The 22,352-nt window shown below is 45.8% G+C and overlaps 1 protein-coding gene across 8 annotated transcripts in view; it reads left to right on the plus strand.

The window, feature by feature from the left end:
- The window catches only part of DGKZ (diacylglycerol kinase zeta), a 179,420-nt gene that overhangs the window by 72,228 nt on the left and 84,840 nt on the right, over nucleotides 1–22,352 (plus strand). Inside the window, exons 1-2 of one of the 8 annotated variants that reach the window (XM_040409147.1) lie at nucleotides 15,439–16,370; nucleotides 16,806–16,856. The exons of 4 other annotated variants lie outside the window; for them this stretch is intronic. In XM_040409147.1, the coding sequence (XP_040265081.1) occupies nucleotides 16,103–16,370; nucleotides 16,806–16,856 (319 nt within the window). In that variant the 5' untranslated portion in view covers nucleotides 15,439–16,102. Of the gene's footprint in view, nucleotides 1–13,075; nucleotides 13,096–15,438; nucleotides 16,371–16,805; nucleotides 16,857–22,352 lie in introns of those variants that run through there. 3 more of the 8 variants (XM_040409148.1, XM_040409149.1, XM_040409155.1) reach the window with 3 other exon arrangements.

A 22,352-nucleotide genomic window follows, 5' to 3' on the forward strand; every position in this document is an offset into this window, starting at 1 on the left:
TGAATGTTCGCTGCTGCATGGAGATATGGAGGACGAAAAGAAGGAGAAGTTTTTCCCTCTGTGTGTCATCCGTAGTTCACGGACACCGCTAGGCTGATAATTGGTTTCCAGAGCATCTTCTACCAAATGGACCATGGATCAAACACTGATGGCATCCGTGTTGTGTCCATGTTTTTCACAGACCCACAGGTCAAAAGTCAAAAATAGGGCGTGCTTCCATGGTGTCACCACAGACCCACGGTCCGTGGAAAACCACTGATGTGTGAATACACACAGTAAAGTCAATGGATGCATGAGTGGTCCTTGGAGACCACAGACAGCACACGTCCTCGATTCACTGACGTGTGAGGCCTTATAGCACAATGAGTGATAAAACGTTTTACCGCCATAGTGTTCAGCTAACATCGGTAGGGTGTGTATTAGGCCTCATGCACACGAACGTTGTTTGTTTCCGTGTCCGTTCCGTTTTTTTTGCGGATAGCATGCGGACCCATTCATGTCCGCATCAGTATGTCCGTTCCGTTGCTCCTCAAAAAAAATAGTGCATGTCCTATTTAGTTTTTCTAGTTTGCGGACAAGGATAGGCATTATTACAATAAATCCGCAAAAAAAGAAGGTCATCCGTTACGGTCGTGGGATCTGAGGTTTGGGAAAAAATAGATTTAACTCGACTTATGTGCATAAAGATTTAACTAAACTATGAAAAAAGATATACAGTCAGGTCCATAAATATTGGGACATTGACAAAATTCAAAAATTTTTGGCTCTATATACACCACCACAATGGATTTGAAATGAAACGAACAAGGAATTACAACAGTTTGCATATGTGCCTCCTACTTGTTAAGGGACCAAAAGTAATAGGACAATTGGCTTCTCAGCTGTTCCATGGCCGGGTGTGTGTTATTCCCTCATTATCCCAATTACAATGAGCAGATAAAAGGTCCAGAGTTCATTTCAAGTGTGATATTTGTATTTGGAATCTGTTGCTGTCAAGTCTCAAGATGAGATCCAAAGAGCTGTCACTATCAGTGAAGCAAGCCATCATTAGGCTGAAAAAACACAACAAACTCATCAGAGAGATGGCAAAAACATTAGGCGCGGCCAAAACAACTGTTTGGATCATTCTTAAAAAGAAGAAACGCATCGGTGAGCTCAGCAACACCAGAAGACCACGGAAAACAGCTGTGGTGGATGACCGAAGAATTCTTTCCCTGGTGAAGAAAACACCCTTCACAACAGTTGGCCAGATCAAGAACTCTCTCCAGGAGGTAGGTGTATGTGTGTCAAAGTCAACAATCAAGAGAAGACTTCACCAGAGTGAATACAGAGGGTTCACCACAAGATGTCAACCATTGGTGAGCCTCAAAAACAGGAAGGCCAGATTAGAGTTTGCCAAACAACATCTAAAAAAGCCTTCACAGTTCTGGAACATCCTATGGACAGATGAGACCAAGATCAACTTGTACCAGAGTGATGGGAAGAGAAGAGTATGGAGAAGGAAAGGAACTGCTCATGATCCTAAGCATAGCACCTCATCAGTGAAGCATGGTGGTGGTAGTGTCATGGCGTGGGCATGTATGGCTGCCAATGGAACTGGTTCTCTTGTATTTATTGATGATGTGACTGCTGACAAAAGCAGCAGGATGAATTCTGAAGTGTTTCGGGCAATATTATCTGCTCATATTCAGCCAAATGCTTCAGAACTCATTGGACGGCGCTTCACAGTGCAGATGGACAATGACCCAAAGCATACTGCAAAAGCAACCAAAGAGTTTTTTAAGGGAAAGAAGTGAAATGTTATGCAATGGCCAAGTCAATCACCGGACCTGAATCCGATTGAGCATGCATTTCACTTGCTGAAGACAAAACTGAAGGGAAAATGCCCCAAGAACAAGCAGGAACTGAAGACAGTTGCAGTAGAGGCCTGGCAGAGCATCACCAGGGATGAAACCCAGCGTCTGGGGATGTCTATGCGTTCCAGACTTGAGGTTGTAATTGACTACAAAGGATTTGCAACCAAGTATTAAAAAGTGAAAGTTTGATTTATGATTATTATTCTGTCCCATTACTTTTGGTTCCTTAACAAGTTGGAGGCACATATGCAAACTGTTGTAATTCCAACACCGTTCACCTGATTTGGATGTAAATGCCCTCAAATTAAAGCTGACAGTCTGCAGGTAAAGCACATCTTGTTCGTTTCATTTCAAATCCATTGTGGTGGTGTATAGAGCCAAAAATGTTAGAATTGTGTCGATGTCCCAATATTTATGGACCTGACTGTATATACACACAATGGTAACGTAACATTCACCGAAAGCCATGAAAACAAATGGGCCAGCTCCACTTCGACCAGCGCACAACATGATACTTGGCCAATGCCCATATGATACAAAGAGGTGATGGTAGCAAGACACATCTTGGGGAGAGTTCACATCACCGTTATTTTTCCATTTTTCTGATACGTCAGAAAAATAAATAAAAAAAAACGGATCCTGTGCATCAGTTATGCACATGTGGCATCAGTTTGAGCCATTTCCGTCTGAGAAAAAAGTACTGCATCTTCAATGGCTGTTTTCCAGTCTCCTGGCCCCTCCTAACCCCACCTAAAGGTTAGAACGCATGTACAGCTACTTCATACTGCAGGAATGCGGCCAGGTATCCAACATCGCTAACGAACTGCATTACAAGGAATTAAAGGTGAAGTATCAATTAAAACCTTGCTTTACACACCTTCCTCTGGAGATGCCACAGTAATGGCAGTATTATTATAGTGGCCCGTGTACAGTGCACTTTGCACCCGTGTACAGTGCACTTACCTTTTATACTGGTTTTGCTGTTGCCACACAGACTTTTATGACCGCAGGAATGTCCTTAAATAACCTTTTAGTCCTGCTGAATGTGAATTTTATTTTTTATTATTTCTTTTTATGAAGCTTCGTACGGTACAAATGGAATTAGCCGCACTTTGTTTTATTACCCAGTGAAAGTTGAATACCTAGCCGTGCCAAGATGCAAACGTGAAGGCTTGAATCCTGCAGAATAGCTGTGAACGCCGAGCTCCCTCCAGCGCCCAGTATCAGCGGTGACCAGGAGGTAAATGCAGATTTTAAAGGGGTCCTTCTGGCATTTAGTGAACGGTGCTAACTTGTGAAGGGAAACTCTTTTACATAGGACTTACTCTCCCTCGTTCCCCCAATGCTGCTGTCTGCACTGCACCATTGTGCGCTGCCATCTCTTCCGACTGGATGTGGCCGCTTCGTTTTCTTTTTGGCTGCGTTGACTATAATGCAGCCAAAAAGGAAAAGAAGAGGCTACATCTAAACGGGGTCTGTGCGGAAGAGCCTGCAGTGCGTGGTGGTACAGTGCAGACCGCAGCATTGGGGGAACGAGGGAGGGCAAGTCCTGTATAAAAGAGCTTGCCTCCACAGGTTAGCGCCAGTCACTACTTAGACTAGATGCCCAGAGAACCCCTTTAAAGGGCTCTGACCCCGGACATATCCCCTTCTTTCCCCACTCAGCCACTCTGACGTTTCATGCTCCGAAGCTCTCCCATGCCCTTCGCTGAATCACGTAGGGCAATTATTATTTTTTTTTTCTGAAGACGTATCAGGGTCTCCATGGGTAAGCTAGATGGAGGCTTCCACCTAGCAGTGAGCCTGGTGACATCAGGCTTGAATTTAGAGAACCTGTCACCTAATTTGGGGGCACTAAAGCCAAAAAGCATACTATTATTGCAGTTGGAGTTTAGGGCCCAAATCTGCCCATAGCCAACCCATCGATTGAAGCAAAGTAAGTAAACTGAATTCAAACTTATCAGGAGAAGAGTCCGGGACTCTTCTCCAGCGGCACCAGGCGCATATGCACCAATGAAGCCGAGGATGGTACACCTCACTCCAGAACCGCAGCGTAATACGGTGCCAGCCAAGTGAATGAGATTTGTCAGATCTCATGTACGTTTTGCTTTTTTCTTCCATGCGGAAATTGACCTGCCGTGTGGTTTTAGAAATCCGCAGTGTCAATTGTTTGTGCAGATTTCACCCTTTGCAAAACCGCATCAAAATCTGCAAGTAAGGCTACTTTCACACTAGCGTTGTTTGAATCCGGCGGGCAATTCCGTCGCCGGAACTGCCCGCCGGATCCGGAAAAACGCGTGAAAACGGATTACATAAAAATGCATTGGAAAAAACGGATCCGCCATTTATGGACTTTAACTTTTTTTTTGCACATTTTTCGGGTTTAACATGCAAAAGCAGGATCCGGTTTGACGGAACACACGGCGCCGGATCCGGCATTAATGCAAGTCAATGGGAAAAATGCTGGATAAAAAAAAAAAAGACTGAACTGAAGACATCCTGATGTATCCTGGACGGATTGCTCTCCATTCAGAATGCATGGGGATAAAACTGATCAGTTCTTTTCCAGTATAGAGCCCCTAGGACGAAACTCGTCGCCGGAAAAGAAAAACGCTAGTGTGAAAGTACCCTAACGCATGTAGATCTTGGTGTGGATTTGCTGCAGAAATGCATGAAAATCTTCACAAAAATCAGTGCAGAATCAGAGACCAGCAGCCGTGTACAGGTACCCAAAGACTCCAACCCCCTCAATGGGACAAGACCTTTGACTGTGCATTCCTTACTTGCTGTCTGACTGCATTTACCACAGCTGATTGTGAAATCAGCAATTAAAATGCTCTAAGTCTTTGGTCTCATGCACACGGCCGTTGCCCGTATTGCGGCCCGCAAACAGCGCGTCCGCAAATTGCAGCCCCCATCGCACGGAACGGCCGAACAACGGCCATGTGAATGAGCCCTTTAGTGAAGAAATTTAACTCCGACGGTCACCTAAAGGGAACTTGTCCTTATACTTAAAAGGGTTTGTAATAAAGTGGAAAAATAAACCCTACTTGCCTCCTGAATCCTCCTGTGGTTCCCTGCCAGAGCGATGATATGCCGCACCAAGCATGTGACAATCGCCGGCCGCAGAAGTCATGTGCCGTACTCAAAGGCATCACCGCTGAGGCTACAAAGGAGACAACCCTATTAGAGCATAAAACTGCCTTTGAACACCATTATACCGTTTATAGATAAAGTCTACTTACATTGCCTAAAGGGGTTATCCCATGATTGATGTTAAAAATAAAAAACAGACATCATATAGTGCGTGACAATTAATTTCTAGCAAAGCTAGCACCAGCCCTGCACCTCACATGGATCCAGAGATCTCCTCATTCACTGCTCTGTTAGCTTTATTTCAGGCTGGCAGCTCAGGGGGCGTGTCCTTTCTGCTGCTGCCCTCTACCTATCACAGCTCAGGGGGTGTGTCATTTCTGCTGCTGCTCTCTACCCATCACAGCTCAGGGGGTGTGTCATTTCTGCTGCTGCTCTCTACCCATCACAGCTCAGGGGGTGTGTCATTTCTGCTGCTGCTCTCTACCCATCACAGCTCAGGGGGTGTCATTTCTGCTGCTGCTCTCTACCCATCACAGCTCGGGGGGGGTGTCCTTTCTGCTGCAGCCCAGATCATGTGCGGCCACCTTAGTGGGCGGAAAAATAAGGAATAGAACGGGCAGCAGGTGGCGCTATACAGATGCATTTTATTGAATAGCTCAGTCCCTATACTACATTTTTAATTACATGCAATTACAAAAGTATTCAGATCCAGGTGCTGGGTTGAAGAATGAAGAATATTTTTCATGGTACAACCCCTGCAATATTGATACCGAGTTACAGCTTGTATTGCAGTCCAGGGCTGCATTCACAGTCTTTAGAGCTGAAATCTCTTTAAAGAGGACCTTTCACTACTGTACAAACTAAAAACTAACTATATCAGTGGGCAGACACCGGAGCCTATACCGGGCGAACGGAGCGGCGCCCAGACATACTAGTAAGTGCAGGGGGACCCCTGGGCGCCGCTCTGCCCACTGATATAGTTAGTTTTTAGTTTGTACAGTAGTGAAAGGTCCTCTGTAAGGCCCCTTTTACACGGGGCGAGTATTCCGTGCGGATGCGATGCGTGAGTTGAACGCATTGCACCCGCACTGAATCCTCACCCATTCATTTCTATGGGGCTGTGCACACGTGCGGTGATTTTCACGCATCACTTGTGCATTGCGTGAAAATCGCAGCATGCTCTATATTCTGCGTTTTTCACGCAATGCAGGCCCCATAGAAGTGCTCACAGTTAAAGGGAACCGTTCACCGGGATTTTGTGTATAGAGCTGAGGACATGGGTTGCTAGATCACCGCTAGCACATCCCCAATACCCAGTCCCCATAGCTCTATGTGCTTTTATTGTGTAAAAAAACCCGATTTGATACATATGCAAATTAACCTGAGATGAGTGCTGTCCCTGACTCATCTCACCTACAGGACTCATCTCACAATAAAAGCACACAGAGCTATGGGGACTGGGTATTGCGGATGTGCTAGCGGCCATCTAACAACCCATGTCCTCAGCTCTATACACAAAATCCCGGTGACAGGTTCCCTTTAAAGACAGAAGAGATGCCGGCTGCGCGAACAAGTGGATTAAGGTGAGTTAAAAAAAAATTTATTTTTTTTTTAACCCCTCCAGCGCTATTGTACTAAGCATTCTGTATTAAGAATTTATTATTTTCCCTTATAACATGGTTTAAGGGAAAATAATACAATCTACAGAACACCGATCCCAAGCCCGAACTTCTGTGAAGAAATTTGGGTTTGGGTACCAAACATGCGTGATTTTTCTCACGCGAGTGCAAAACGCATTACAATGTTTTGCACTCTCGCGGAAAAATCGTGCATGTTCCCGCAACGCACCCGCACCTTTTCCCGCAACGCCCGTGTGAAACCAGCCTAACTTTTTTTTTTTCTAGGGGTTTTGCCATCTTATAAATTGATGGGAAATCCAGCGGCATAAAACTCTGGGCAAATGGATTTTTTTCTGCCCCTTGTGATGTTTTAAAGTAATCTGATCACATTAATCCTTTAACGTCAAGGGTTATCCTCTGGGTCCAGGGGTGGTGTCGATGTCAGAAATGATAGAAAATGTGTTACTGTGCTTTGTACTTAAGCGATAAGCTTTCTGTGTTTGGACATGTTGTTCTCTTTCCACCAGACTTCTATAAAAGGCAATTTTCTATGTGTCACGTATCAGGACAGCAGTGGATACTGATACTTATGTCATAGCTTTAATATTCTGCCGCTCGGACGGAAAATGTGATCAGACATGGGACAATGCCCGGCACTGAAATTGTCCTTAAAGGGGTTCTCTGCTACGGACAATCCCATTTTAGAAGGTTCTCTCTGGAAGTAAACTGATTATGGGATGGCTCGCTGCTAGGCCCCCTAGTGGTCAGCTGTAATCTGTGCAGCTAGAAAGTGTTGGATTTCCCTTAAAGGGCATCTGTCAGCCAATTTGTACCTATGACGCCGGCTGACCTGTTACATGTGCAATTGGCAGCTGAAGACTTCTGTGTTGGTCCCATGTTCCTATGTGCCCGCATTGCTGAGAAAAATGATGATTTAATATATGCAAATGAGCCTCTAGAAGCAACGGGGGCGTTACCATTACACCTAGAGGCTCTGCTCTCTCTGCAGCTGCTGTGTCCTCTGCACTGTGATTGACAGGACCAGGCAGTAAAACTGTCATGCTCGGCCCTGTCTTCCAAAGTGCAGTAAAGAAAGCAGAGCCTTTAGGTGTAATGGCAACGCCCCCATTGCTCCTAGAGGCTCATTTGCATATATTAAAATAAAAATGTTCTCATCAATGCGGGCACATATGAACATGGGACCAACACAGATGCCTTAATATATGCAAATGAGCCTCTAGGAGCAACGGGGGCGTTTCCTTTACTCCTAGATGCTCTGCTCTGTCGCCAAATGCCGCGCCCTCTGCACTTTGACAGGACCGGGCAGTAAAAATCGAATCACACCTGCCTGTCCTTGTCAATCCAAGTGCAGAGGACGGCAGTTGCAGAGAGAGCAGAGCCTTTTGGTGTAATGGTAACGCCCTTGTTGCTCTTGGTGTCTCATTTGCATATTATAAAACATCATTTTTCTCAGCAGTGCGGGCACATAGGAACATGGGACCAACACAGACGCCTTCAGCTGCCAAGCGCACATGAATGTTTTCATCCGTGCATGGGGAGAAGCAGCGGCGGCCGTGCTGGGACCAGGAGCGACGCAGTGTCCACTGAAATCCCAGAGTTCCTCTGTCAGTCTAGTGCAGGGGTCAGCAACCTCCGGCACTCCAGCTGTTGCGAAACTACAATTCCCAGCATGCTCCATTCATTTCTGTGAGAGTTCTGAGAAGAGCAGAGGAAGTATGCATGCTGGGAGTTGTAGTTTTACAACATCTGGAGTGCCGGAGGTTGCCTACCCCTGGTCTAGTGCATGTGACAGCTGGCAGACACAATTACCCGTGTCTCCTGTTTGATTTTCATGGTTAATCCTTTTGCTTGTGTAACTTTGTTAAAGGGGTCGCCCGAGATGATTAAAAATCCCAAGTGGTCTAAAATTAAAAAATGATACTTACCTCTTTCTCCTGCACCAACTGTCTTCCTTTTTGAAAAGTGCGGTGGTGACGTGCTGGTATACGGCACATGTCACCTGCTGCCAATCATTATACTTGGACCATCCCTTTAAGCAATCATATGGGGAGGGGGGGGGTTCTGTGATAACTTCAAGTAAGACATATTAAAACTGCAAGATTGTTAAACATTCACATTTATAGAGTGTAATACCTGCTGTTGACCTGCAGATGTCACTGGTGCTTTCCATGTCGATTCCGTGCCTCGCAGCATAGCAAAATGAACCGTAATAGTTAAAGCGTTCTATCCATAACCATAAGGGATTATTGCAGGGCTGCGGAGCAGTATTTGCTGTAGATTCATTTTAGCTGATGCAGGGAAGCACAACGCTAAGCCCCAATACATAACCCATAGAGACATCTTGGCTTTGTGGCCTACCTAGCTTGAGTCACATAGGTCTTATCATTTGTCACGTAAAAGGGGATGACTAATTAGCATAAATGTTATTGGGGGTATCGGTGGTGGCGATTGGTATTGGAACAGCTCTCGACTACCAGTTATCTAATATCTATGATTAGCTTACGTTGGCTGTCCGATTTAGAAAACCCATTTTTAAGTAACGTATTGGGGAAGTTAATATGACGGAGGGCCACCCCATTCAGGACTATTATCAGAGCAGAAAATAACTATAAAGAGCATTTCTCACACTGGATGACCCAGCATATTAATACAGTAACAACTCATTGATTTCTATAAGAATGGTGTAATACCTCATTTCACCTGTGGTAGTGCTGTAGCAGAATTGAACACTTACTGAAGGATTCCCTTCCCGATTGCTGGGACTACTTGTGATCACTGCATCATTGGAGCACCCTTCTGACAAAATAGAATCATCCAAAGAGAAAAAAAACTTTAAAAAGCTTTTCCGACTGTTTTATACTGATGACCTATCCTCAGGATAAGCCATCAGCATCTGATTGGTGGGAGTCGGACACCTGGGACCCCGGACGATCAGCTGTTTGAGAAGTTTGCTTCTTGCAGCTTACCCTATGCCAGTGACGCCACGTTCATTGGTCACGTGGCCTAGGCGCAGCTCAGTCCCATTCAAGTGAATGGGCTGTAATACCAAGCACAGCCACTATACAATGTACGGCGCTGTGCTTGGTAAGCTGCAAGGAGGCAGCAGCGCTCAAAGGATCGCCTTGGCCTCCTCAAACAACTGATCAGTATACCCCCTTTAAAGGGGTTATCCTATGATTAATGTAAGAAAATGAAAATCAGCCTTCCTATAGTATACGACACCCTCTTTCTAACAAAGCTAGAACCAGCCGTGTACCTCACATGGATCCAGAGATCTCCCCCAGTCATTGCTCAATTGCTCTGCAAGATTTTATTTCAAGCTGGCACCTCAGGGGTGTGTCCTCTGTGCTGCAGCTCTCTCCCTATCACAGGGACAGGAGGCAGTTGAAGGATGGAACGGAGCATGTGCATCCACCTCCTGCAAGGTGGACAGAGAAGTAAGAAAACGAACAAACAGCAGGTGGCGCTATACAGACACATTTTTTTGGAATAAATCAGTGGCTATGCAAATTTTTTAATTACATGCAATTACAAAAGTATTCAGATGCAGGTGCCTGTTTGAAAACTGCAGAATAATTTTTTTTGGGACAACCGCCTTTAAGGCCAGTCTTTCTGTTCAGACTCCATATTTGGTGTAATGTTTACTGTGCCCCGACATAGTGTACATTTTGTGCACGGCTCTTTCAATGGACATTGTATGAAATGGTTAAAGATTGGAACATTTTAACACTCCGCCGCAAAAAAACATTATGTACATAATGGCCTTTTGTTGTCCGCGTGTCAATGAACCCCCAAATCATCTGAAAAATGGGGAATGTGCAGAACTGGGCTTCCATGTCAGCTGTCATGGCTATGACTTTAGGGTAGGGATCAGCAACCTCTAGCGAGCCAACCGTGGTGAAACTACAACTCCCAGCATGCACGCTTACTTGGCTGTTCTTGGGAATCCCACAGAAGTGACTGGAACATATTGGGAGTCGTAGTTTCACAATAGCTGGAGTGCCGGACCCCTGCTTTAGGGGGTGGATTGTACAACTCTGCACCAGCAATAGTTGCATTTTCAAGTATCACTTAAAAAAAAAAAAAACACTTAAAGGGGCTCTCCACATTGGACATTTTTTCTTGTTTTTAGATCGCAAAGTGTCTCCCTACTGGGACCTCCAGTGATCAGCTGTAACCTATTAGGACAGTAAGGGTACATTCATGTGCGGAGAATCCACACTGAAATCCGGAGGTGTTCGCAGGCGAAATCCGTGTGGTCAATCCGCATGAATTGGTGCCGATTTTACTAAGTGAATGAAGAAAATCCGGTCAGGAAAAATAAGAGAATTTCACATTTTCATAGAGTACAATGTACATGACCTACGGTGCGGATTTTCCGCGCGCAATCCTGATAGTGTGCATTTAGTCTAAGGTTGCCTTCACACGCTGCAGAATTTCAGGAAACCCATGTGCTTGCCTCTCCATTCAAATTAATGGAGCCGTTTTTCAGTTGCGGAAAATTCTGCAACAAAATCCGCAGCATGTGAAGGCGCCCTAAGGCTATCTGCACACGGGTGCAGGGTTAGAAACCTGAAAATCTGCGCAAATTTCCGTGCGTTTCCCCACCAAAAACTGCATGTGCTACTTGCGGTTTTGCCACAGATCTCATCCTTGGATTGAAAAGGGTGAAATCCACACAAAGAATTGACAAGCGTTGGATTTTATGATCAACTTCCGCATGAAATGAAAAAGCAAAGTGTACACGAGATTTGTCTCTTTTCATTCACTTTGTGGTTACTGTAATAGGGCTCGTGAGCCGCCTGTTCCGTGCATTAGGGACCGCCAATTGCCGAAGGTTGCTGATCCCTGCCATAAACTATAATGTGGACGGCGGAGATCCGGCCACAACCCCACAAATATGCCGAGAATCGGCTGGGCAACCACCTCTGTGCGCAGCAGTATTTGTATGGCTGATTTTCTGCATATTTGCCGGATTATAGTTAATGGGGCCGGTGGGCAATGCCGGACCGAGAGAGAGCTCCGGCAGGCTGTTCCCGCATGTCTGAACGCTAGTGTGAAACTAGCCTAACCTAAGTGTTCAGTTTTCCTACAGCGCCTCCACAGGGGAAGTTAAGAATTACACAGCGCCCCATTCAAATGAATGGAATGGCTGTGTAATACAGGACAGGACGGGTCCTCCAGAACAAGAGACGCTCTTAATTGTAACGTCTCATAAGGACTATGTCTTGAATGCATAAGCTCGACATCTATTATTTATGTGAGCAGCACAGCCGCTCAATGGTTAACACCTCCTGGGGGGCGAATCGAATCGGGATCCGATTTAAAGGGGTAATCTTATCACAGACAAGGGGGGGCATATCGATAGGAGCCCCGACAGTGGTGGAGGGCGCACTACGCATGCGCAGCCGCCCTCCATTCATTTTCTATTGGGCCGACGAAAATAGCCGAGCGCTGTCTCGGCTATTTCTGTCGAGCCAATAGAAGTGAATGGCACTGGTGGCTGGTCATGCGTGATGCACTCCCATTCACTTCTATGGGGAGTGCACTCGGCGGTGGCCGGACCCACCACTTTGCGGGGCTCCATTCCCGATACAGGTGGGACCCGCACCTATCAGACGATGGGGGCATATCCTAGCGATATTCCCCCATTGTCTTTGATGAGACAACCCCTTTATTCATTTCTATGTGGACAGCACACCGTAGTTCTGTTCCGTGGGCCCCACAAAAAAGATAGAACTTGTCCTATTCGTGCGATACAAACAATGGGAAATAAAGGAGCAGGTGATTTTATTGTAAGAGACTGGAAGGCTCCTTCCCCGGATTTCACACTCCTCCGTTCCTTTGGATCTGTCTTTAGCTCCCTGCAGGCTGACCCGGGGAGAACCCGCCATTGCAGGCAGTGAACGATGCCGTGTCATTTTCCACAACATGCTTTGCACACAGTAGTGTGAAATCGCCGTAGGTTTCTGTCTCCATCAGGATGGATTTCACTGGGATTTTCAGAATGTAGAATATTTCTTGGTTAAATACTAGTTTCTAATTTCATAGATATGTAAATGTTTCTCAGAGTTCTGGGGATTTGGGGGAGGGGGGGGCATAAATTACTGATCCTGGGGGGCAGGGATGAAATGACTGATAATAGGGAGCCATTGATTGCATTCCTCTACAGAGCGAATGGAGAAGTGATGCGGTTCATCATGTCAGAGGTGTCAGGCCGCTAATGAGCCTTCTCTTGTGTATTCCCCTGTCAGTCCAGCAGGAGGTGCTGCTCAGCTTTCTGAGGTTGGCTCATGGCCTGTCTGAGCAGTCTAGTGACATTAGCAGCTTCACAGCACAGTAGATGTTATACCGCCACCGCCGGGAATAAGTGTGATTGGTGGAGGGGCCCCCGGCGACCCTGAAAGATAAAGGCTTAAACACTCTGGGCTGGTAATCTCCTTAAAGTCTTTCCAGCCGCTGACTGGAGCCCCTCATCTACTGCAGCTGTTCTCCCTACAGCAGTGAGATATCTATCTATCTCATATCTTATCTATCTATCTATCTATCTATCTATCTATCTATTATCTTTCTCATATCTATCTATCTATCTATCTATCATCTTTCTCATATCTATCTACTATCTATCTATCTCCCATATCTATCTCTGTCTATCTAAATCACTCTCTCTGTCTATCTAAATCACTCTCTCTGTCTATCTAAATCACTCTCTCTGTCTATCTCATATGGGCCTTTGTAGTTTTCTTATCTATCTATTATCTAGATGTATCTGCCATCTATCTTATTGTCTGCTATCTATCTATCCCCGCTCGGACACATTCCTGCTGCTTCCTATCCATATCAGAAGGTTTTGTCTCTTACATTATCTGTTTCTTTCTCCATTGATGGAGGCTGCCATTCGCATTGTTTGATCCCGATGATCTGGAGAGGATGGTGGTATCTTACATGGCGGTTGCTCTGGTCCCTGTGTCTTGCTGGCTTTAGACTGCCGACCCTGCCCATCTCTATACTGGGGTTTGGCTTTTGTATGACTGCTGGTGGGCTTCGTAGGGATGTTTTTGTCAGACGTTTGTCGTCTCAGAGCTGCTTATTTCATGTGGATAGTGATGGAGCGAAGTCAGCAGCAGTTCATTGCCATGTACAGTGTATATGTGTATCCATCGTGCCTTTTTGTGTTGACTCATTCAGTAGTATTTCTTTATACAAATCCCCTACATAGTTATCCTATTAAATCATGAGCTCCTGGTTACCTGCAGCCACCACTAGGGGGGCGGGTTTGGTGCGTACATTGAACACAATAAGAATATAGTATGCTGTGAGCTCCTGGGCTCCCTCTAGTGGCACTGAGAAGAGAGACGTCTTGGTACATTTGCCAAACGTGGCAGCCAGCTACTGTAATAGTTGGCCATAAGAGATAACAGTAGTGGCCAGCACTGCTCTGAAATAGACCGAAGCGGACATCATCAGTAGAACATTGGCGTAGACTGAAAATGATTGAGATTTAGCATGCCAATAGCAACATATAGCTCTTGGTAATCTTGGCTTTTGGCTTCAATATGATCTTGGGGCTGTTCAGGATTTTTTCGGTAATGATTGTCCTATCTGGGGGGGGGGGGGGTTATATTAGGTTGCCCAATTTTTGCATACTGCAGCAGTCTAATATCTGAAGGGCAGAAAGAACAGACAAGTTACTCTTGTACCTGCCTGATCCTATTTATTTCCTCCAATCAGTGGCGCCAGAGGTTTCATTCATCTGCTTATCTCCACCTGCTCTATTGAAATGCATGGGAACTGATAGCTTTTTAACTATCTGATCTGCGTCATCAACTTTACCATCCCAGCAATCCAACCAGCCTGCCAGTACTGTCCCCCATCGGGGGTAAATACGTCACCAGGACAGGCCTCTAGGACCTTTTTATGCAGTTTTCCATACTCTTGCAGTTAGGCCTAGTTCACACGACCGTATGGCTTTTATTGTTTTTTGCGGTCCGTTTTTCACAGATCCATTGTTCCGTTTTTGAGTTCCGTTGTGTTTCCGTTTCCTTTCCGTTTTTCCGTTCCGTTTTTCCGTATGCCATGTACAGTATACAGTAATTACATAGAAAAAATTGGGCTGGCCATAACATTTTCAATAGATGGTTCAGAAAAAACGGAACGGAAACAGAAGACATACGGATGCATTTCCGTATGTGTTCCGTTTTTTTTGCGGACCCATTGACTTGAATGGAGCCACGACCCGTGATTTACGGCTAAATATAGGACAAGCTCTATCTTTCAACGGAACGGAAAAACGGAAATACGGAAACGGAATGCATACGGAACACATTCCGTTTTTTTTGCGGAACCATTGAAATGAATGGATCCGTATACAGACCGTATATGGAACACAAAAAAACGGCCCGTACACTCGCAAAAAAAACGTTCGTGTGAACTAGGCCTTAACCGGCAGCCATACTGTCCTGCAAAGGCCTGCGCTGACAGCATTTCTGCAGCTCCTTTATTACGTACAGATCCAGGGCGCCATCTCTACCCGTTACTAAGCTGCCCAGCTCGCTTTCTGCTTGGAAAAGTTATTCATTAGGGAACCTACTTAAAGGGCAGGTTTGTACCTATGACACTGGCTGACCTGTTACTTGGCAGCTGAAGGCGTCTGTGTTGGTCCCATGTACGTATGTGCCCGCATTGCTGAGAAAAAGGAAGTTTTAGCTTATGTAAATGAGCCTCTAGGAGCAACGGGGGCGTTGCCGTTACACCTAGAGGCTCTGCTCTCTCTGCAACTGCCACGCCCTCTGCACTGTGATTGACAGGGCCAGATGTTACGATGTTCTTTGGTGGGACAGACCCTAGTTAGGACACCGCTTTCAAAGACTCCTGAACCGCACTTAAGACATTTAATAATTTGCTCCAGAAAAGCCAAATGCCATCCCTTGTAGAAAACGCAATAACAAGGGTATTTCATGCTGGGTTTTGCAATGCCCATTGGAGGTTTACACCGGGGGCATTTCCGGACCCATTCTTCTGACTGGCATCCATTGCCCATAGGCTAACATGTAAAGTAAAATAAAATAAAATGTATAGACCGTGCATGGTACTTTTTATACGGAATAGTGCAGCAGACTATGCCATTCCATACGCTGATGTATACCAACCAAACGGACCCCCCTTTGGGCACCGTCAGCTGAATAGGGGCCAATTAACGCCTTTGACTCGTACGCCAGGAGCTTTCCCAGCCCATACAGCAAAGGATGCACGGTGTGAATATAGCCTAAGACCCGGCAGAGGGACAAGGACGTCTGTTGCGTGGGACCAGGAGACTGAATGGTTAACAGTGCGGTTGCTGTTTTAGAGATGAAGCAGAGCCCAACCCTACGTCATCATCCTCCAGCAGCACCCCTCACTGCCCTCTGCATATCTTTCGTTATTTCCCAGCCCGTCTACGCTTCCTTCTTCTCCTTTTGACTTGGGCATTTCTTCTTGTGCCCTCCACCCTTCCCTTCCCTGATATTTCCTATGCCCCCTTGGCAGGCGGTTTCCTCTTTTTCGCGCTCACCTGCTCCGCTCTCTGTCTCACCCCCCCCCCCCCCCCATCCTCTTCTTCATCCATGCTCCTCCTCGCACTTCTCTCTCAAGTGCTGTGACTTACCAATGAGGCGCCTCTGTCGTCCTAATAACCCACACTCCAAACTAGGACCGAAGACCCGGCTGGGCGATGGGCAGCTGCCACTTCTCTTCTCCTATACACGCGCAGGCACCGCACACCGTGCACCCCAGGTGCATTGTGGGTGGCTTCCATTGAACGCACACACAACTTTTCAGATATCACCTTTTTAGAGTTTGCAAACTAAGTCCCATAGCTCCTCTGCCTGCCTGGATGCGCCTCCCCTAGACTCTGTAGATGCCCGTAGTGCCAGGCACGCCGCATATCGCCGGCTTTACCCTTTGCACAGCGGCGCTTCTGTCTCTACATTAACGATTTAACTGACGGAGTCACAGTTTTTTTTTTTTTTTTGCAGAGGCAAGCTCACACTCTCCTCTCGACGCCTACACGGCGCACTCACCTTTCACTCTGACATTCTGACAGGGTGCCGGTTTCCGTGTTCTCACGCTGACACACTGCAGGGCGCGCACACACACACACACACACACGGTTGCACGCGCTTCTCACTCAGTCATGCTTCCTTAATACTAATCTTCCTCATCTCTTCTTACGCAGTGGATCGCTCCCAGTCTCTGACTGCGCTGAATCTTCCGCCCAGCAGATCAGGTCACGGACTTTTACTTATTAACCCTTTTTTTTGGGGGGGGGGGGGGGCGGGATAACTGATAGATGTGCTTATGTCATACGTTTGGGGGACAGGAGTGTTGGCGAAGCAATATTTTGTAACTATCCAGCAAGGATTTTGGGGCACGTATAGGGGTGGATGATGAGAGTGATGGGGTTAAATCTGTATGTCCTATTTGTATACACTTAGAAAAAAAATTGCTTTTCTTATGAGAATCTACTTTGTGGCAAGTTCTAGAAACTTTAGGGGGGCGATGAATTATCCTAAAGCTACCTGCACACGTTGCGGATTTCCTGCGAGGAAAACCCACAGTGTAAGGGCTCATGCACACGAGTGTGTTTTCTTTCCGTGTCCGTTCCGTTTTTGTTTTGTTATTTGCAGAAACCATTCATTTCAATGGGTCCACAAAAAAAAACAACGGAAGTTACTCCGTGTGCATTCCATTTCCGTAAGTCTGTATATCCGTCCGGCAAAAAAAATAGAACATGTCCTATTATTGTCCGCATTACGGACAAGGATAGGACTGTTCTATCCGTATGTTTTGCAGACGGCAAAATACATACGGCCGTGTGCATGAGCCCTAATACAGTACCAGCAAACTGTATTAGATTAGACAAATCTCATGCACGCTTTCCTGCTGTGCAGATTTTGAAATCTGCAGCCCGTCAATAGTTTGTGCGATTTTTGTTTGGTGCGGATTTCACCAAAATCAAGTAACGCATGCAGATTTTGATGCGGCTTTTGTGCGGAATTTCTGCAAGTCTACCTGCACCCTTGTGCTGGTAACCTAAAAGGGAATGTCCGTTTTTTAAAAATAAATTTAGCTCATTTTTGAACATCACTTTTTCCTGGCTCCAGTTTTTACACCACCCCCACTGGAGTGAGGCTGCGGCAATATTTGCTACTTTTTATAAATCTGGCGTGGACCCGATAGCCGCTCCCTTTACCCCCCAGAGATGGCAAAAATTGTTTAAAAAAGTCACAGATTTTTGCATTATAATGGTTGTGCGGCAAAATGTGACTTTTCTTATTTTTTATTTTTTTTTCTGCTAGAATTCCGTATGTGGGCGTGCTCGTGCGCGAGCGTATATGTATGCATGCCTTATCATGACAGCTTTCAATACGGTGGTCCATTCACGCGTGTTGGATTGGTGTAGCCCCTTTAGACTGGGGCTAACATGCGTCCGCACCCCGTAAATGTGAATAGGGTTTGTGCATCCCCATCCGTTTGCAGCAGAAAAAAAAATCTGGTTGAACTTTGACACCACAGTGGAAATAAGCAACACGCTCCGTATTTCCATGGATTGTGTGCTGAAAAGCCGTGGATTAGCTCCACAATGGGGCTAATCGTCCTGCGACAGAAATCCACATTTCTGCCATGGAAATCCTGTTGGCTTTTATGCCAGCGTGTGGACCCCCCCCCCCCCCCACCTGTCTCATACATAATAGTAAGGTTGGTCTGACGTGGACTTCCCCTCTATGTATGATGTATCGCGTGGATACAGACCCTGCTCATAATGTTACGTACTTTTGTGTGTTTGTTACTTTTATTGCTCAGCATTATCATTTGCATGAGATGATATCCCTTCCATATTATCAGCCATTTCAGGCAGGGAAGAGGCAGCCCCCTTTGTCGGAGCTGTATTATTAGCCATATTGGGGTGCTTTCACATGCTCTACGATTTGGTAATTTATTGCTTGCGCCATGTGTGGCGATATTGCACTGGAATTGTAGTCGTAGTCAACTGGGACAGTGGTAGGACGCCTAAGCCCACATGTCTGCTTTAGGGCTCATGCACACAGGCGTAACCGTTTTTGTGGTCCACAAATTATGGATACGTAAAACACGGATATAGGCCGTGTGCATTCTCCATTTTGCCCGGCCCATAATAGAACAGTCCTATCCTTGCGGACAAGAATAGGACGTGTTCTATCTTCTTTGCGGGGCTACGAAACGGACATGCGGTTGCTATACTTACTTTGGTATTATTATCTGCATCTTTATAAACCTTTTAAAATAGGAATCCGAAGTCGGGTTCGGTACTGGCGGGTTCCACGGTACCAAAGCAGACTTCAGATTCCTATTTTAAAATGGTTTTTAAAGACGCAGATAGGAATACCAAAGTAATTCACTGAAGTCTCGCACGACTTCGGTCGATACAAATTTTGCCTACGCGGAGCCAAAACATTTTAATGCTGTACGGACGTAGCATTAAAAGCTACGTATTTGAATGAATCGACTTCGGATCTATCAGACAAAGCTCGATTCGCTCAAGCCTAGTTACGACCACCCGGCAATTCGGCAGTGGTGGTGGTGTTTGCACAGCCCCAGCCTCTCTGGTGGTAAGGGCTCATTCACTCGATTGTATGGTCGCAATGCCCGTGTTGTGGACCACAAATAACGGTCTGCAATGTATAAGCACTGGCCGTGTGAACTATGTTTTGCATAGCGGACCCAAAAGGGCATCTGTCAGCAGTTTTGTACCTATGACACCGGCTGACCTGTTAGGGTCTATTCACACGTCCGTTTTTTCTTTCCTGATCTGTTCCGTTTTTTCAGGAACAGATCTGGACCAGATCTGGACCCATTCATTTTCAATGGGTCCTGGAAAAAAACGGACAGCTCAATGTCAGATTTTTTCCAGGACCCATTGAAAATGAATGGGTCCAGATCTGGTCCAGATCTGTTCCTGAAAAAACGGAACAGATCAGGAAAGAAAAAACGGACGTGTGAATGGACCCTTACATGTGCTCTTGGCAGCTGAAGGCGTCTGTGTTGGTCCCGTGTTCATATGTGCCCGCATTGCTGAGAAAAATGATATTTTAATATATGCAAATTAGCCTCTAGGAGCAACGGGGGCGTTGCCGTTGCAGAGAGAGCTGAGCCTCTAGGTGTAACTGCCGCACCCTCTGCACTTTGATTGACGGGACCAGGCAGTGTAAACGTTATCACACCTGCCTGGCCCTGTCAATCAAAGATTAGAGGGTGCGGCAGTTGCAGAGAGAGCTGAGCCTCTAGGTGTAACTGCAACGCCCCCGTTGCTCCTACAGGCTCATTTGCATATGTTAAAATATCATATTTCTCAGCAATATGAAGCCATATGAACACGGGACCAACACAGATGCCTTCAGCTGCCAAGAGCACATGTAACAGGTCAGCCAGTGTCATAGGGACAAATCTGCTGACACAAGCGAGTTTTTTCACGCAGGTGCAATGCGTGAGGTGAACACATAGCACCCGCACTGAATCCTGACCCATTCATTTCAATGGGTCTGTGTACATGAGCGTTGTTTTTCACGCATCACTTCTGCGTTGCGTGAAAATCGCAGCATGTTATAAATTCTGCGTTTTTCACTCAGCCCTGGCCCCATAGAAGTGAATGGGGCTGCATGAAAAACGCATTGCATCCGGAAGCAAGTGCGGATGCGATGCGTTTTTCACTGTAGGTTGCTAAGAGATGTTGTTTTTTTTATCACGCACGTGAAAAATGCATCAAAACGCATTGCACCCGTGCGGAAAAAACTGAACGCAGTTGCAGACAAAACTGACTGAACTTGTTTGCAAAATCGCGCAATTATCCCTGAACTCACCCTGAACGCATCCGGACCTAATCCGTCACGCTCGTGTGAAAGAGGCCTGGGGCTGCCTGCAGACATTGTGGAGTACACGCACTTTTTCTGCCTGGATTTTCGTGCAGAAAAATCGCAGCATAAGGGCTCGTTCACACAAACGTGTGATGCCCGTTGCCGTATTGCGGACCGCATTTGCAGATCCACAATACATGGGCACTGTTCCGTGGCCATTCCGCATCATGGATACGGACCCATTCATTTCAATGGGCCCGGAGATGCGGAACGGAACACTACAGAGTGCTTTCTGGGGTTCCGTTCCGTGCTTCCGCACCGCAAAAAGATAGAGCAAGTTCTATCTTTTTGTGGAATTGAAGGATCGCGGACCCATTCAAGTGAATGGGTCTGCGATCCCCATGTGCCTGCCCCACGGATGGTGCCCGTGCATTGCGGACCTCAGCATGGGCTTCACACGGTCGCGGGAACGAGCCCTAATACAGTACCAGCAAAGTGAATGAGATTTGACAAATGTCATATGTGTTTTTTCTAAAATCTCATCCACATGTTGCATGCTGCCGATTTTGTGGTGGATTTTCCGTTCCCCCCCCCCCCCCAGGTTTTTTACATCTCCATTTGCTGTAACGCTCAATACAACCTACTGCTCCCTGTTATCAGCCATCTCAGGGCGAGGAGAAGCCGACTGTGATGTTCCTCAGTGGGATTACCGCAGGGAACATCCCTCATGGTCACTGATCCCATACGTCCGCTTCTTATGTAGCTCTCCTATCAGCTAGGACCCTACAGTCTCGCCATTCACCACGTCTATTTGAATGAATTTGCATGAATCGGTCTCGAAGCACCAGTTCTGACCGATGACGTCACTGCTTTCCATTTATACAAATATTCCTTTCAGGGCCTTCTAAATGTCACATGTGTGCGTTACCTAAGTGTGGCGTCTCAGGGCTCGATATTAGTCACTATATTCTACTTAACGGACACTTTCATCTGTTGTATACTTTCGTTTTGAGTAGAGTTTATGTATAGTAGGTTACCATGTATGTCCTACGTGTAGTATGTCTCCATTTATGTTCTACGTTCAACCATGTACTGTACGTCCAATGTGCAGTATGTTACCATTTATGTTATGTGCAGTATGTTACTGTGTATCTACTATTGGGGTCATTTATCAGACTGGTGTAAAACAGAACTGGCTTAGTTGCCCATAGAAACCAATCAGATTCCATCTTCCATTTTCCAAAGGAGCCGTCCAGAATGAAAGGTGGAATCTGATTGGTTGCTATAGGCAACTAAGCCAGTTCTGTTTTACACCAGTCTGATAAATGACCCCTTATGTGTAATATGTTACCATTTAAACTTTATGTATAGTCTGATAAGATTTGTTTTATATGTAGTATGTTACTGTTTGATGTGTAGTATGTTACTGTTTGTTTGATGTGTAGTATCTTACTGTTTGTTTGATGTGTAGTATGTTACTGTTTGATGTGTAGTATGTTGCTGTTTGATGTGTAGTATGTTGCTGTTTGATGTGTAGTATGTTGCTGTTTGATGTGTAGTATGTTGCTGTTTGTTTGATGTGTAGTATGTTGCTGTTTGTTTGATGTGTAGTATGTTGCTGTTTGTTTGATGTGTAGTATCTTACTGTTTGTTTGATGTGTAGTATGTTACTGTTTGTTTGATGTGTAGTATGTTACTGTTTGATGTGTAGTATGTTGCTGTTTGATGTGTAGTATGTTACTGTTTGTTTGATGTGTAGTATGTTGCTGTTTGTTTGATGTGTAGTATGTTACTGTTTGTTTGATGTGTAGTATGTTGCTGTTTGTTTGATGTGTAGTATGTTGCTGTTTGATGTGTAGTATGTTGCTGTTTGATGTGTAGTATGTTGCTGT

The sequence above is a fragment of the Bufo bufo genome, chromosome 10 (genome assembly GCF_905171765.1).
Source record: "Bufo bufo chromosome 10, aBufBuf1.1, whole genome shotgun sequence".
Lineage (NCBI taxonomy): Eukaryota > Metazoa > Chordata > Amphibia > Anura > Bufonidae > Bufo > Bufo bufo.